The 15,326-nt window shown below is 40.3% G+C and overlaps 1 protein-coding gene across 1 annotated transcript in view; it reads right to left on the bottom strand.

Moving 5' to 3' along the window:
• The window catches only part of LOC122552709 (ALK tyrosine kinase receptor-like), a 1,076,775-nt gene that overhangs the window by 174,261 nt on the left and 887,188 nt on the right, over positions 1 to 15,326 (bottom strand). Inside the window, exon 12 of the mRNA XM_087991243.1 lies at positions 9,230 to 9,392. Coding sequence (XP_087847369.1) covers positions 9,230 to 9,392 — 163 coding nt within the window. The remainder of the gene's footprint in view (positions 1 to 9,229; positions 9,393 to 15,326) is intronic.

Here is a 15,326-nt window from a genome sequence, read left to right as displayed (position 1 = left end):
GCCCTAGATATGGACAGAAATTAGCATCCTACTGTCTGCACTTCAAGGTGAACAGCAATTGTTTGCATGGAGCCTGCTCTGAGATGTTACAGATAGATAGAGCAAGTGACGAGCTGGAGTTGCCAAGTTACCATTCTGACTTGAATGCCAGGAACGGTCTAGTTTCTATCTGGCAGGTGGGAGAATGGGGAACTGCATTTCAATGAGAAGAAATGAGGATGTTATTACATACTAATACATGCCAATAGGCCTCTTCCCATTCACTAGTGGGTATTTCATCTCAGCATTCAACACTTGGGAACATTTTGCTCCCAAAGTCAGGAAGCTGCTCATTGCCAGTCTCTCTTGATTCCCCTAACTTTCTCACCAATGGCCACACTGATCAGCATATCCCACCCAAAGTCTGTTTGTGAAATCGGAAATTGTAAATGTAATTATACCCACAAATGCATAATGCTAATACAGAAAGAATCTTCAGAGATGATGTTCTATATGATTCTGAAAGGTTTGATACTGAAGAACACAAATGTGCGCCAACCATTATAAGGATTCCATAAGGTCTTGTGGGCAGAACAGCAAAGGATCTCAGAGGAGTAAGACCTACCATCCAGGTCTTCCTCATAGTCTCTGAAACAACGTCCATCGTATCAATGTAATCTACAATAAGTTGCTATCATGCAATAAACCAATTCTTGTTTGATATCAGAGCCTTTTCTAGATAGATGAGTACATTGTTTTTTGCTCCCACGCTAGACTAAAAAGGCCCTGTACATCACTCCACTGAAAGAGCATGACAACAGAAAACCTATCAAATGGCAATGTGTGGACTTGGTTTAGTTTCACTCACAACAGGTCAATTTTTATTCCATTGGGAACACTTTCTCCTTCACTTAAGAAAGGCACCCTTCAGTCATGGGATCCTGGCAAAGTCAGCCAAGGACAGTCTTCAAGATCTGTCCAGGTGCTTGGACAGGGCTTGTTAGCCTCTCAGGTGGCCAGGGTTAGGATACTCTTTTCGCTGGAGGTGAGGAGCCGAATATCTTGGCTCTTTTGGCTCTATTATGAGCAGTATTTTCCTTGCTTGGAACAAAATGAAGGGATTAAGTGGCATAGCTGCTGGTGGAGGAAAGTCAGTGTGGTGGCCCAAGTATGCAAATTGGCAGCACAGAGATCACACAGTGTCCCTTGCATCAAGAAGTTTGAGTGGGTGAGGAAGGATGTTGCCAGTATTGGGAATGGTAGAACTTAAGGCTTGGTGGAACATGGGGTGCAGTAGCAGAGTTAGAATGAGTGAAAGGTGTTAGAGAGAAGACGTTAGTAGGATGAGAAATCCACTGATGTTCTTCCTACATTGCTGCACGTTCTCAGAACATGATGGGAGGGTCTAGGGTTGTAGCAATCTCAGCCAGTCCTGGGGAAAAAAATGTCCCTCCTCTGTGCCACCAGCTTTTGGCTACTAGTAATTGACTGAGTGAACATCAGTGTTTTAAAGATAGTGTGATGTCAGGGTTCCTGGGTATTCCAGTAATGGTAAATACTTCCAGCTACGGGGAATGGAAATATAGGGGTAAGATTGGATATGAAGGGCACCACAAGAGTGTGGTAAGTAGTTAATGAGGAACGTTTGGGATGATAGCATGAGGAACATCTATGAGGTCTTGCAAAGAGAAACCTTCCATTAAACTCAACAGAAATGACACATGGCGAAACTATGGTAGGATTCATCCCCAAGTTTCCTGCCTAACCTCTGCTGAATAAAATGAGTAGTCCTGTTTATAGCTCTATAATTCCTATAATCTTTCTCAACAAATCATAATCTGATTATAAATGTGGCCCTGTATTGACCTCTATGAGTTTCTTTCACTATTTACTACGCTGTGCTAATTTTTCTTGAAGTTCAAGTATTGCTTTACGTTTGTGTTAGACTCCCATTCTTCAATGCTCTTGTTTAAATTTCATTTAATGAAAGCTACACTTTTTATTTGTCTCCCCTCAATCTTCTTGCAAATGAAACTATAATTAGATAATTAAGCTATTCTCATGCATTAGTCTCTGAAGGCTTGACATCATTACTCTTTAGAAAGGCTTTTAATGGTTTTTGAAATAAACTGACCGAAACTGCATGCTCTTCTCCAGAATTGTCCGGATCAATCATATAATTAACAGGAAATTAGCAGTTTATCACATCTATTAAAGCATTTCAAAGTGTTTGGCATACTAAAGAGTACTGGAAAATGATGTACAGTTCTGAGCTTGAAAATCCATAGTCTTTTTTAATGTAAAGGTCACGGGTAAGGCCAGATCACAGGATTCCTGGAGATTAGGGGGGCCTTCTAAGGTACAGAATCTCAGCTTGCCCCCAAACTAAACTGGAGAATGACTGAGTGGACACTTAAAAGTCTAGGAATTCCTGTATTCATAACCATGGAGCTGCCCCTGAAGCACACTCTAGTGTTTTGACCATTTTATTCCTTTTTCATACAAAGGGCATTTTGATCCACTTTATTAGAGTGATATACAAGTAGCTTTCATTGCACTTTCCAGCAACTTGAGCAAGGTGTGTGTCCCTTCCGATCTATTAGCATCATGTGTTTATGGACAAGGCCAGGCCCTCTCAAAACATTTCAAGAGAGTAGCCCAGACCTCAACTTTGCTCGTTGTTTTAAGCAGGTAAACAGTGGAGATTCCAGGAGTGATGCAGCTGGCCCAACCACTTGGTTTTAAACAAAACAGAAATTATTCGCAAGATTGCCAAATGAAACACAAAGAGAACAGAATGTAGGGTAATTTAACATATCTGAAAACCCAACATATTATCCCAACTTAGTGATGCTGTTCCAAATACTTGCAACAACCCCCACAAACACCCGTTTGCGAAAAAAGAAAAAATTCAACACAGGGCTTACAAGAGAGATGTCAGAGAGAGAGAGAGGATCAGCATGGATCTGCTTCTTTGGGTCCAGCAGCTTCACAACTGACTAGCAAGCCTGAACAGCCAGACTGCTGGCTAAAACCAAACCAAACCAGAGAAAAACTGAGCTGGGAGAACTGGCCACTCCCCTTTCATTGTACAAGCATTTTTTTTTAAACTTGGAAACCTTTTGCCTGAGGCAGTATCTGTTAGCTATAATCAAACTGTCCCTAATGCACTTCAAACCTACACCTCCTGGAGTCTCTGTGTTTATGAACCCACTGAGGAAGAAAACCCAGCAGCATCATCACACATAGGTATTCAAAAGTGGATTGGAGTAAGAAACACAGAAACGCAGAAAATGCGAGAAAAACTCAGCAGTTCTGGCAGCATCTGTGGAGAGAGAAGATGAAGGGCTTATGCCTGAAACATCAACTCTCCTGCTCCTCGGATGCTGCCTGACTGGCTGTGCTTTTCCAGCACGACACTTTTTGACTCTGATCTCCAGCATCTGCAATCATCATTTTCTCGCCTGTGGAGAGAGAAACAGAGTTAATATTTTGAATCTGACACCAGCTTCAAAAGAGTTAACTGTGTTTCTCCCTCCACAAATACTGCCAGAATAACTAAATCTCTCCAGCATTCTCTGTTTGTTTTAGATTTCCAGCTTCGATAGAACTTTGCATTTATTGAAATATAATAATGGTATTTCCCTGTTGTAACATGAATTTTAGCTAGACGTGAGCTGGAGGTTCCACAGAAGAAAGCCTCATATTTGCACTGGGGTAGTGATGCTGTGAATTCCATGCCACCCCCACCCTAATATACTGATAACATCAGCATAGCAGTATGGGGTGTATAAAAAGTGAGATTTGGCCGTCAATAGCTTACTGATTGGTTTGTGGGGTTGTGACTAGTTGTGGATGACATCAGCCTAACAAAAAGTATTTGATTATTTCTGGGTAGATGAAGAGCTTGTGGACATGAATGATACTGCTAGAACGCTTTAGACTGCTGGAAGAGCAGATGGTGTGTGTCTGTGTCTCTCTCGCTCTCTCTCTAGTAAAGTACCTAAAGCCTGAAGAATGACAATGTTTTTTGTCCCATCAGTTGCTGTAAGCTGTCGCTTTTAACAAATAAATCATGAATCAGTCTTTCTGTGCCTCCTGTGAAGGGAGAGAACCAGAAGTAAAATATCAGAGAACTGAAGAACTTGAGAAACAAAAGGAACACTCCTTCGAATCTCGAGGACTTCTGCTAGTGAACTGTTTTCTCAGTAATTTTTTGTCCCTGCACATGTAACAGCAATGTTTTGCTGTCTCTCTATGGGCGGTGTGGTGGTTCAGTGGTTAGCATTGCTGCCTCACAACACCAGGGTCCCAGGCTCAATTCCAGCCTTGAGTGACTGTCTGTGTGGAACTTACACATTCACCCCATACCTGTGCGGGTTTGCTCCGGGTTTCCCCCCACAGTCCAAAGATGCTTAGGTCAGGTGAATTGGCCATGCTAAATCGCCCATAGCATTAGTCAGAGGGAAATGGGTCTGGGTGGGTTACTCTTTGGAGGGTTGGTGTGGACTGGTTGGGCTGAAGGGCCTGTTTCCACGCTGTAGGGAATCTAATCTACATATATTTGTGCAGGTGGATTTTAAGAAGAGTGTTTTAAGTTTTACCGAATAGAGTTATATGTCAACAATTAATAATTGTATACCTGAGGTTAGGTACAGAAAAACCTGGTCCATGTTTTTTTGTTAGCCTGGTCTACCTGATTGAGGACTTTACATACTTTGACACAATATTTAACTTTTGAGATGATGCCAAGAATAGTGGGACTTAATTTGTTCAACTAGGAGGAGCATTTTAGTTGCAGCCAAACTGTCACCGGGAAATGTGTAGAAATGGAGACTTAGCTGACGACAATAGTTCAATGACCCATGAAGTGGTGACCACTTCTTGCTGACAAAGGCCTTCCACCTGCACAAAGCTGTTTGCTTGGCTCGCAATTAGTTGAACAACTTATGGGTGTGAACATTAAGATCAGAAGCTGTTGGTCTTTCGGGAAGAGAAATGGTTTCTTTCTCTATGCGGTGAAGAAGAAAGCTAAAACTAGTTTATTTTCCCTCACCAGTTGCTGGAAGCTGTTGCTTTCAACCAATAAGTCAGAGACTTTATAAGTTGCAAACCAGTTGCTCTGTACCTCCTGCAAGCAAGTGAAAGGACCTGGAGATGGGTAACCAAGGAACAGCAAGTCCTGACATCTCAGTAAACCCTGGGGACAAGGACCTTCTATGTTTTTTCGTTCACCCATAACACCAATTTCTTCTCTGCATCTATACATGTTCAGGGAGAATTTTACAATCTTTCTATAAACCTGGGTCTAAAAAGACTTGTGCATTCAGGAATTTTGCAAACTTTGTGATGAACCCCTGGTGTAGCAGGCTTGAATTCTAGCTTGCAATCCCAGTGAGGCTTGTCGAAGTGCATGGTCGAATTGCCATTACAGAGACATGGCTGTAGGGTGACCAAGACAGGTGTGGACAATAAGGAAATTCAACTTGTAGGAAGGATAAAAGAAAGGAATAAGCTGATGGGGTAGTATTGACAATAAGCAATGGGATCAGTGTGTTAGGGAAAGAAAAATACTAATTTGAAGAACAGAATGCACAATTTTTTTAGATGGACCTTAGAAACAGCGAGGGCAACAAAGATTGGAGGGAATGGTTTCTAGGCCACCAAAAGCCATGGTAATGCAGAGCACAGTATTAATCAGAAGAAATTAGAAATGTATGTACCAAAGGGAATGCACCTTGGATTACCTTGATCTATATATAGATTGGATATAGCTAATGAGTATGAATGCTGTGGAGGAAATATTTCTGCAATACATTTGAGGTAGATTTCTGAAACAATATGTTGAGAAACCAACTGGGGAACAGGCTATTTTAGGTCTAATAATATGCAATGCGAAAAGGCTAATTAATAACCTTGTTGTACATCTTTTTTAGGGAATAGTGATCATGATATGATGGAATTTCTCATTAAGTTTGAGATTATGGAAGTATGGGGAGGAAGTTGTCTATTGGTGGATTGAAAAAATAGATCAAAATGTCTGATTGTAGCTAGGTAATAGGGATTTAAGTAAGTATTACTTGTTTATCAAAAAACATATGCTCCTTCGACCAAAAATACCTGACAGAAAAGGCAAGTCAGTAATGGTTAACAAAGAGGAGGCAGTGAGGACTGCAGATGCTGGAGAAGTCAGAGTCAATAAAGTGTGACGCTGGTAAAAGCACAGCCAATCAGACAGCATCTGAGGAGCAAGAGAGTCTGATGAAGGTCTTAAGCCCAAAACATCAACTCTCTTGCTCCTCAGATGATGCCTGATCTGCTGTGTTTTTTTTTCAGCGCCACACTTTATTGACTATGGTTAACAAAGATAATATTATATCAAAGGAGGAGGCTAAAACAAGCACCAAAAATAAAGTAAGCCTGAGGATTGGGAGAACTTCAAAAAGAGAAGACAAGAAACTGATAAAGAAAAAGAGAATGAAACATGAATGGAAAATAACTAGAACCATTTAAAAATGGATTATAAAAAAGAAATGGTTAACAAAGACAAAAGTGGGGTTCCATTACATGTAGGGGTGGGAGAATATATATGAGGAAATAGAGAAATGGCAAAGAAGCTAAATAGGTATTTTGTCTTCATCTTTATAGAGGAAGATCCAAGAGGTCTCCCTGAAATAATAAAGATGTAAGGGTATGCTGAGAATGTGAAACTGAATGCAACTAGCATTAGTCAAAAAGTAGTACTGAAGAAATTAATAAGACTAAAAGTTGATAAATACGTGGGACAATAATAACCTTCACTCCAGGCTTTTGCAGAAGGTGGCTAAAGGAATGATTGATAAATTGGTGATTATCTTTCAATGTTCTATTCATTATGTGGTGGTGCCTATACATGGGAAGACTGGAAATATAATCACACTGTTTAAGAACAGAGGGAGAGAGAGAAAACAGGGAACTATGGATCTGTTACCTGATGTCAGTAATAAGGAAACTGCTGGAATCTACAAGGTAGCATGTGATTATTGAATATTTAGGAAATAATGAACAGAGTCAGCATGGATTTATGAAGGGGAAATCTATGGATGTTGCGTATTTGGATTTTCAAAATTGAAGCATTGGGACCGAGGGCAACATAGGAGCATGGGGTGGGATCAGTGAGGAAACACAAGGATCAGTGTTTGGGCCCAAGCTGGTCATAATTTGTATAATGATGTTGGGATCAATTGTAATATTTCAAAGTTTGCAGATTATACTAAACTCAATGAGAATATCAGGTGGGAGAAAGATGCAAGAGGGCTTCAAAGAGACTTAGACAGACTGAGTAAGTGGGTAAGAACATGGCAGATGGAAGACAACATGGATATTTGTGAGGTTATCTACTTTACTAGGAGGAACAAAGATGCAGAATATTTCCTTGTGTACATTTCTAGTATATTCAGCTAAGAAAATACTAGCATATTGCTATGCTGGGAGTGTAGTGTAGCCTCATCAAACTTTTTTCCTGTCCTACAAGGAGAGATTGAGGACACTGGGCCGGATTTTCTGGACCTCAGAAGAATGGAAGATAATCTCACAGAAACATACAAAATTCTGAAAAGGATAGACATAGTATTTGTAGGAAAGATGTTTTCCCTGACTGTGTGCTCTAGAAACATGGAGCACAGTCTCTGAGAAAAGGCACATCATTTAGGACTGAGATGAGGAAATTCTTTACTCAGAGGCTGGTGAATCTTTTGAAGTCTCTACCCCAGAGAAGGCTGGAAGCTCCTCGGATGCTGCCTGAACTGCTTGCTTTTCCAGCACCACTCTAATCTAGAATCTGGTTTCCAGCATCTGCAGTCCTTGTTTTTACTGGGCTCAATCAGTCAGTAAGTTCATGGGTGAGATTAATAACTTATAATGTATAGCAATGAGGTGGATGATGGGCTGTGACCTCAAATAGAACAGCAAGCTTGGAAGGCTGAATGGCCTACTGCTACTTCAATGTTCCTATCGATCCTGTCGTACAAATAGGTTATGGGCTCCAGCAGAGGAGACACTTGATGTTTCCCAATGGACTTACATTTTGCTGAAACACAGACACCTATGATGGACTGTTTCATGTTAAGGACCTGGGAATCCTTGACCAGATATGATATAATTTTTTTTTAACTGGGCTGTTCTTCAGCTGCCAGTTTCTGGATCAGTTTTTCTCACTATTTCTGTCAATTAATATGCATACTGACCACTAATCAGGAAATGGCAAGAAGCCAGAAAGGAGGCAATGACTTAGTGCATGAAAACAAATCAGAGGATGTCATAATATAAACTACCTCCGTGGAAAATACTTCAAAGCAACAATAACCAGAATGAACGCTTGGAGGTACTGGTGTTGGACTGGGGTGTACAAAGTTAAAAATCACTCAACACCAGGTTATAGTCCAACAAGTTTATTTGGAAACACTAGCTTTTGGAGTGCTGCTCCTTCATCAGGTGGTTGTGGAGTATAAGATCTTAAGACACAGAATTTATAGAAAAAAATTACAGTGTGATGTAACTGAAATTATACTTTGAAAAAGATCTGGATTGTTTGTTAAATCTCTCATCTTTTAGAATGACGATGTTGGCTTCAATTCTTTCATGTGTAAATCTCAGAATTTTTTTTTACATTATCTGGGCAGACATGGTACCTATTGTTAAAGTTCACTTGAGAATATAACTTTAAAAAACATTCTGGGATTTACATATGAAAGAACCGAAACCAACATGATCATTCTAAAAGATGAGAGACTTAACAAACAATCCAGATCTTTTTCAATATATAACTTCAGTTGCATCACACTGTAAACTTTTGTTGTAAATTCTGTGTCTTACCATCTTTTACTCCACAAACACTTGATGAAGAAGCAGTGATCTGAAAGCTAGTCCTTCCAAATAAAGGCTTTTGCCCAAAACGTCGATTTCGCTGCTCTTTGGATGCTGCCTGAACTGCTGTGCTCTTCCAGCACCACTAATCCAGAATCTGGTTTCCAGCATCTGCAGTCATTGTTTTTACCAAATAAACCTGTTGGACTATAACCTGGTGTTGTGTGATTTTTAACCAGAATGAAGACTATGAGAAGACCTTCATCATTTAGTTTGCTGTGATTGCAGAGGAAAGTTCATCACCCCCATTTTCTCAAAGGCATCTTGGGAATGGGCAATTTATTCCAGCCTTGGTAATGGCTTCCATATCAAGTTTAAATGCAAAAGAAAGGTAACCTGCACTTACTTGTATGTGTCTGTTGATGGCACTCTCCATTTCTGAATGCCCTTCCAAGAACCTTTAGCTACAACCATCACAGAGGTACTTGTATTCCTGTAAGCATTGTTGCACTGTGTCTGTGTTGGTCCTTTGGGCCCACTAGCACCACATGTCCTAATAATCCACGGGCCTGAAAAATGGAGGGAAAAGTGAAAAGAGTTAAGACGGCTGTGGCAACTTGCATTTCATGGTAGGGGGTCAGCATAAACTTTGTCTTTGGCGATTTTACTGGAAAAGCAGACGTGGTTGTAAAGTGATATTTAACGTCTGCAAGTCTGTAAACCCAATCCAAATTTACCAGCAGTAATATCAAGAAGAAATCATACAGCAATTATCTGAGTTATCACTTAACAGCTCAGTCTCAGTTTTCCACTCAAAATCCATGCAATTTTGAATTTTGGCCTGAGGCTTTCAAACTGAATGCAGTTACCATATAAACCATGATTGTGTAGAGAAATGTACAAAAGACTAACTGCTTCTGTGATACCACATAGGAACATTGTAATAAATCACAGTAGGTGAACACTACATTAAAAGTAAGGATGATTATTCTCTCCACAGAATGAAACAACTTTCCAGTCGGATTTTGTTTTTGTACTGTCCTTCAATTTAACACAAACAAGAAGTCAAGACGACAGTTTTTCAAATCATCTCATTGTAAATAGTTTGAGGACTCTTGGGAGTCATTGAAACAGATACAGCCACAGGGCCTAAATATTTGGATTGCAGACAGAACAATCGCTCATCAAAAGTAGTTTAGAACCTCAGCTAGCTTATTTATTAATTATGAGGAGAGAAACTGCTGAGTGCCTTGTCTATCTACACTGTATCAGGTGAAGCAGCCAGGCTTTAAGAATAGCAGATAAGCCTCCAGCTTCAATTGACTACAAATTTTGAAGCTGCAGATCCGTGCTGAGCATTTTAAACTTCTGAAAAACACTGAAACATTTCCAGTTCAGAAGTTTATTGTTTCTGGAAACAGTAGTTGTCTGGAAGTTTTTTTTAGTAGATTCAAATACCAGTACAGTTCCATGGGAGGCCAAACAATATTTGGATAAGGACAAAAGTTTTTCAAAATTTTTTGATGCGTTTTTTCTGTTTTATACTTCAGTTTTCCAGTGCACACTAGGCATTCCAATATAATTTTATAATCCAGAAACTTTCAAAATCCAGAAATCTTTCTCTAAGAGATTATCGTATACCACAAATGAAAGCAAATATAGCAAATCTGAAACAAACAAAGAGAATACTGGGCAAAAGTGAGGCCTGCAGATGCTGGAAACCAGAGTCTAGATTAGTGTGGTGCTGGAAAAGCACAGCAGGTCAGGCAGCATCCGAGGAGCAGGAAAATCAACGTTTCGGGCAAAAGCCCTTAATCAGGACTGAAGGCAGGGAGCCTCCAGGGTGGAGAGATAAATGGGAGGGAGTGGGGCTGGGGAGAAGGAAGCAAAGAATTGGGGTGGGGATGATGGTGATCGGGTCTAGATTAGAGTGGTGCTGGAAAAGCACAGCAGCTCAGGCAGCATCCGAGGAGCAGTAAAATTGACGTTTCGGGAGTGGTGTAGAGCAATTTTGCTACAAGGAATTGTGTGGTTTTGGATCCATGTTTTTTGACATATTGGCTGGGTGGCCAAAGGAAACCATAAGATAAGAACTGGGAGCAGAAATAGCCTTGCAGAGCTTCAGTTGTATTCCTGATGAAGGGCTTTTGCCCGAAACATCAATTTTACTGCTCCTCGGATGCTGCCTGTACGGCTGTGCTTTTCCAGCTCCACTCTAATCTAGACTCTGGTTTCCAACATTTGCAATCATTGTTTTTACCATGAAGGTGATAGGTCAGAGAGGAAGGTGGGGGAAGGTAGCAAAGACTACAATGGGTGGATCAGGGTGGGGATAAAGGTGATAGGTCAGAAAGGAGGATAAAGCAGATAGGTGGGAAGGAAGGTTGGCAGGTAGAACAGGTCCTGAGGATAGTGCTGAGCTGAAGAGCTTCAGGGCAGAGGAGATGACCTGGAGGTTGCAGTGAGAGAGACTCACTGAGATTTTTGTGGAGAGAGGAGGAGAACTTCTTCAAGTTAGGCATCCAATACTGGAGAAACTGAGTAGGTCTGACAATATCTGTGAAGAGAGAAAGTGAGCTAATGTTTTGAGTCCAGTGTGAATCAAGAGCGATGCTGGACTCAAAATGTTAGCTCTGTTCTCTCGGGAAATTTGTTTCAGGAAGTGTACAGTGAAAATTACCCGGAGTAAGTTAGTTAGGTTGACGACCAGGTTTTAACACAGACAAAAATTTATTCACAAAATTATGGAATGAAACACAAAGAACAGAATATAGAATACCCACAGGACTCAGTCTACCCAAGTTAGACTTAATTATGCTGTTCCAAAAATACACAACAGTCCCAATAAACAAATCCCTTAATCATCGAGTAAAACTGAGAGGTTTTAGGTCGAAGTTATAAGGGCAGAAGGAGAGAGAGTTTAACAGCCTTTCTCCACACAGTGCACTGCTGAACTGACTCAAACAAGACTTCAGCTTTTAGGACTGACCACTCCCCTCCCATTATACTGGTTACTTCCAAAACATGAAAGCTTTGGCCTAAAGTCTCATCTGTTTACATATAAACAAAAAAGGCCTCCCTTTTCATCTCTGTACCAAACCAGTCGAATCGGAACCCAGACTGTTTACGAACCCTCTGAGAAAAATCAAGGACACAGTATCCTTGAGAAAAGGAACAGCATTTTAGAAAAATGGACCAGCTTTGTGACATCTCCCCCTTAAAAAAATGAACCATCAATATACAAAGATGGCTTCATTTTTAAAAGCACTCAAAAAAAGATTGTTTAGTAGTCTAAAACACATATAGACATTATACTAACTATACACATGCAAACATGCATAACCCCATTCAAATTCATGGCACACCCGCCACCGAATGCCTCCGTATCTCATTTGAGTCTCGATAACGCATTGGCAATCACGTTTTCCAGACCTGCCACATGCACAGTTGTCAAATTGCAACAACAAGCTCCATCTAAACAGTTCGGCATTTTTGTCCTTAAATTTCTCCACAGATGTCAATAGGTTATGATGAGTGTATACGATTGTCTCAGATGCATTGCTGATAATATAAACACTAAAATGTTGTAATGCTAACACCAAGCTCAAAGTTGCTTTCTACATCCTTGTGGAGTCCAGGCCAATAAAAACTAATGTCTTTGTATTTCAGCCTCCTCACTCCTGAATGCCTCCAAATGGCTGCTCATGCTCCACTCGCAGCACATCCTTTCTATACCCTACTGGCAAAACAATTTGATGAACTTCTGCCTATTTCTCATCTGCTTAAATATGTGATGGTCTCCATTTCCTCATTAAGACATCATTTGTTAAGTAATAACACACAGGGATGCATTCACTCTCCTTTTTTGTGTATGCCTTTTGATAAAAGTACTTTAAGTTCTCATCTTTCTGCTGCAACTCAATAAGCTTAGCAGAGCTAAATATACTTGCATGTTTACCTATTTGCTCCTGCTCTGTCCCACTTATCTGATAATGCTATTTCAGCTTCCTTATCTGTGCCTTTTGATGTCTCCTGCTTCAGCTTGTGACTCTGTGACCTCATTACTACAAAATCCCAAATCGATTCCCAAGTAAGACTCCTGCAGTGCTTCAATTGCTTGAGTCTCCACTGGCTTTTCAACTGGCACGTCAACCAGTGAATCAGCTATATAATTTGCAAGGACAGATTGTATTCCTGGAGCTGAGAGTTTGTCCAGTACTCCTACCACAAATTCTCCTCTCTTTTCTGGACACTCTAGCCTGACTTTACATAACTGACCACTTTCTGTCTCACCATGGATTCCTGTTACCAGTACCTTTTCTGGCAATAGTCCCTCAGGAGTACATATCTCCTCATCCTTCAGCATTACAGACTGAGAGAATCCTGTGTCCCTTAATAATGTAACATCTTTGCCTGCTACTCCTGGCCTATGTGAATAGACTTTACCGTTGCATGTGCATTTTTTAAGCAGATCTGGCAATTCCTCCTTAATCAACCTCTGATGCAGCTTTCTAGCTTCCTCTGTGCTTTCTGTTACCATGCCAACAAAACTTCCAGGCTAGTCCTGTTTCCCTACATCTGGCTTTCTCCTAGCCCACCAGCATTGTGATTTCATGTGATCCACTTTATTACAATGAAAACACCAGAGCTTTTTACCTTCTTTATCCCCTTCAAGGGTTTCCTTTTTACCCTGTGCTAAGTTAAGCTTATGATCTTCACTGAGATCTATCTTTCCTTTTCCACGTGAGGATGTCTCTTTGCCCCAGTTTCTATCCCTCATGGACTGAAATTGATTCTGCTTTTATGGACCAGCTCATAATCATCAGCCACTTCAGCTGCTAACCTTGCTGTTTTAACTCTCTGCTGTTCCACATGAGTTTGCACTACTTCAGGCAATGAATTTTTGAATGCCTCCAAAATCATTACCTCTCTAAGGGATTCCTAGGTTTGCTCTATCTTTAAAGCTCTTATCCATCTATTGAAATTACTTTGTTTGATCCTTTCAAACTCAATATAGGTTTGACCAGGGTCCCTCCTTAGATTCCTGAAATGTTGTCTATAGACTTCTGGTACAAGCTCATATGAATTAAGATGGCTTTTTTCACCTCCTCATACTCCCCAGATACCTCCTCTGATCGGGATGCGAAGGCATCACTAGCCCTACTTACAAGTTTTGCTTGGATCAACAAAACCCCTCATGGTCACTGGCCACTACATTTGTTTAGCCACTTTTTCAAATGAGATGAAAAAGGTTTCCACATCCTCCTCTTCAAATCTAGGCAATGCTTGAACATACTTAAACAGTTTCTCATCAGGCTTTCGTCCACCATGGGTTTGCTCATCTCTACTCTCTTCCTCAGTGAACTCTCCTTCAGCCTTCATCTCCAATCTTTTAAGCTGACTTTCCTTTTTAAGTGCCAATTTTTGAAGTTCAAACTCTCTCTCTCTTTTTCTTTCTCTTCTGCTGCTCTCTTTTATCTCTCACCTCTAACTCAAGCTGTTTCATTTGCAATTTAATTTTTGCCAGCAAGTTTAAATGCTAAACTGCTGTTGCAATTATCTCTTCTTTCCTCACAGAAGAAGGCAGCTCCAACCCCAGCTTGTCTGCTAATTCCAGCAGTCTGATCTTATTCATCTTTTGTATAACTACTAAGTTCACGTTGTCCACCTCCAGAAAACTCTTGGTAACTGAAAGAGCCATTACTATCTCAAACTTTGTCTACCGAACCAAACCAACACCTGAAATAAAGACAATAGTACCTACCTCTTGCTGGTTAATCCTAATCTGTTATCAACTAGGTCAGACCACTCAAAACATTCTTAAGCACGCAGCCCAGACCATATCTTTGTAATTTTTTTGGTATGTGTACAGTGAAAGTTATCCAGAGTAAGTTAGCTAGGTTGACTACCAGGCTTTTAAACAGATAAAAATTTATTCACAAAATTATGGAATGAAACACAAAGAATAGAATATAGAATACCCACAGAACTCAGTCTATCTAAACTAGACTTAATTATGCTGTTCCAAAAATACACAACAGTCTCAACAAACAAATCCCTTAATCTTTGAGTAAAACTGAAACAGAGGCTAACAGGCCAAAGTTAGAAGGACAGGTGGAGCGAGAATTTAACAGCCTTTTTTGACACAGTGCACTGCTGAAGTGACTCAAACAAGACTTTAGCTTTTAGGACTGACCACCTCTCTTCCATTATACAGGTTACTTCTAAAACATGAAAGGTGTGGCTTAAAGTCTCATCTGTTTACGTATAAACAAAATGGCCTCCCAATACCCTTTTCATCTCTGTACGAAACCAGTCGATTCAGAGCCCAAACTGTTTACGACCCTTCTGAGAAAAATCAAGGACACAGTATCCTTGTGAAAAAGAACAGCCTTTAGAAAACAAGACCAGCTTTGGGATATATGTTATCTCTAGTCTATGATTTTGCAAAATATGACTGAGTCAATGAAACATCACTTACTTTTAAGCATTGAGTACCATCA

This window comes from Chiloscyllium plagiosum, unplaced genomic scaffold, assembly GCF_037043375.1.
Source record: "Chiloscyllium plagiosum isolate Xiang-an unplaced genomic scaffold, Cpla_swu_hap1 HiC_scaffold_10, whole genome shotgun sequence".
Taxonomy (NCBI): Eukaryota; Metazoa; Chordata; class Chondrichthyes; order Orectolobiformes; family Hemiscylliidae; genus Chiloscyllium; species Chiloscyllium plagiosum.
Note: the sequence above shows the minus strand (reverse complement) of the source record. Positions and strands in the feature narration are given on the sequence as shown.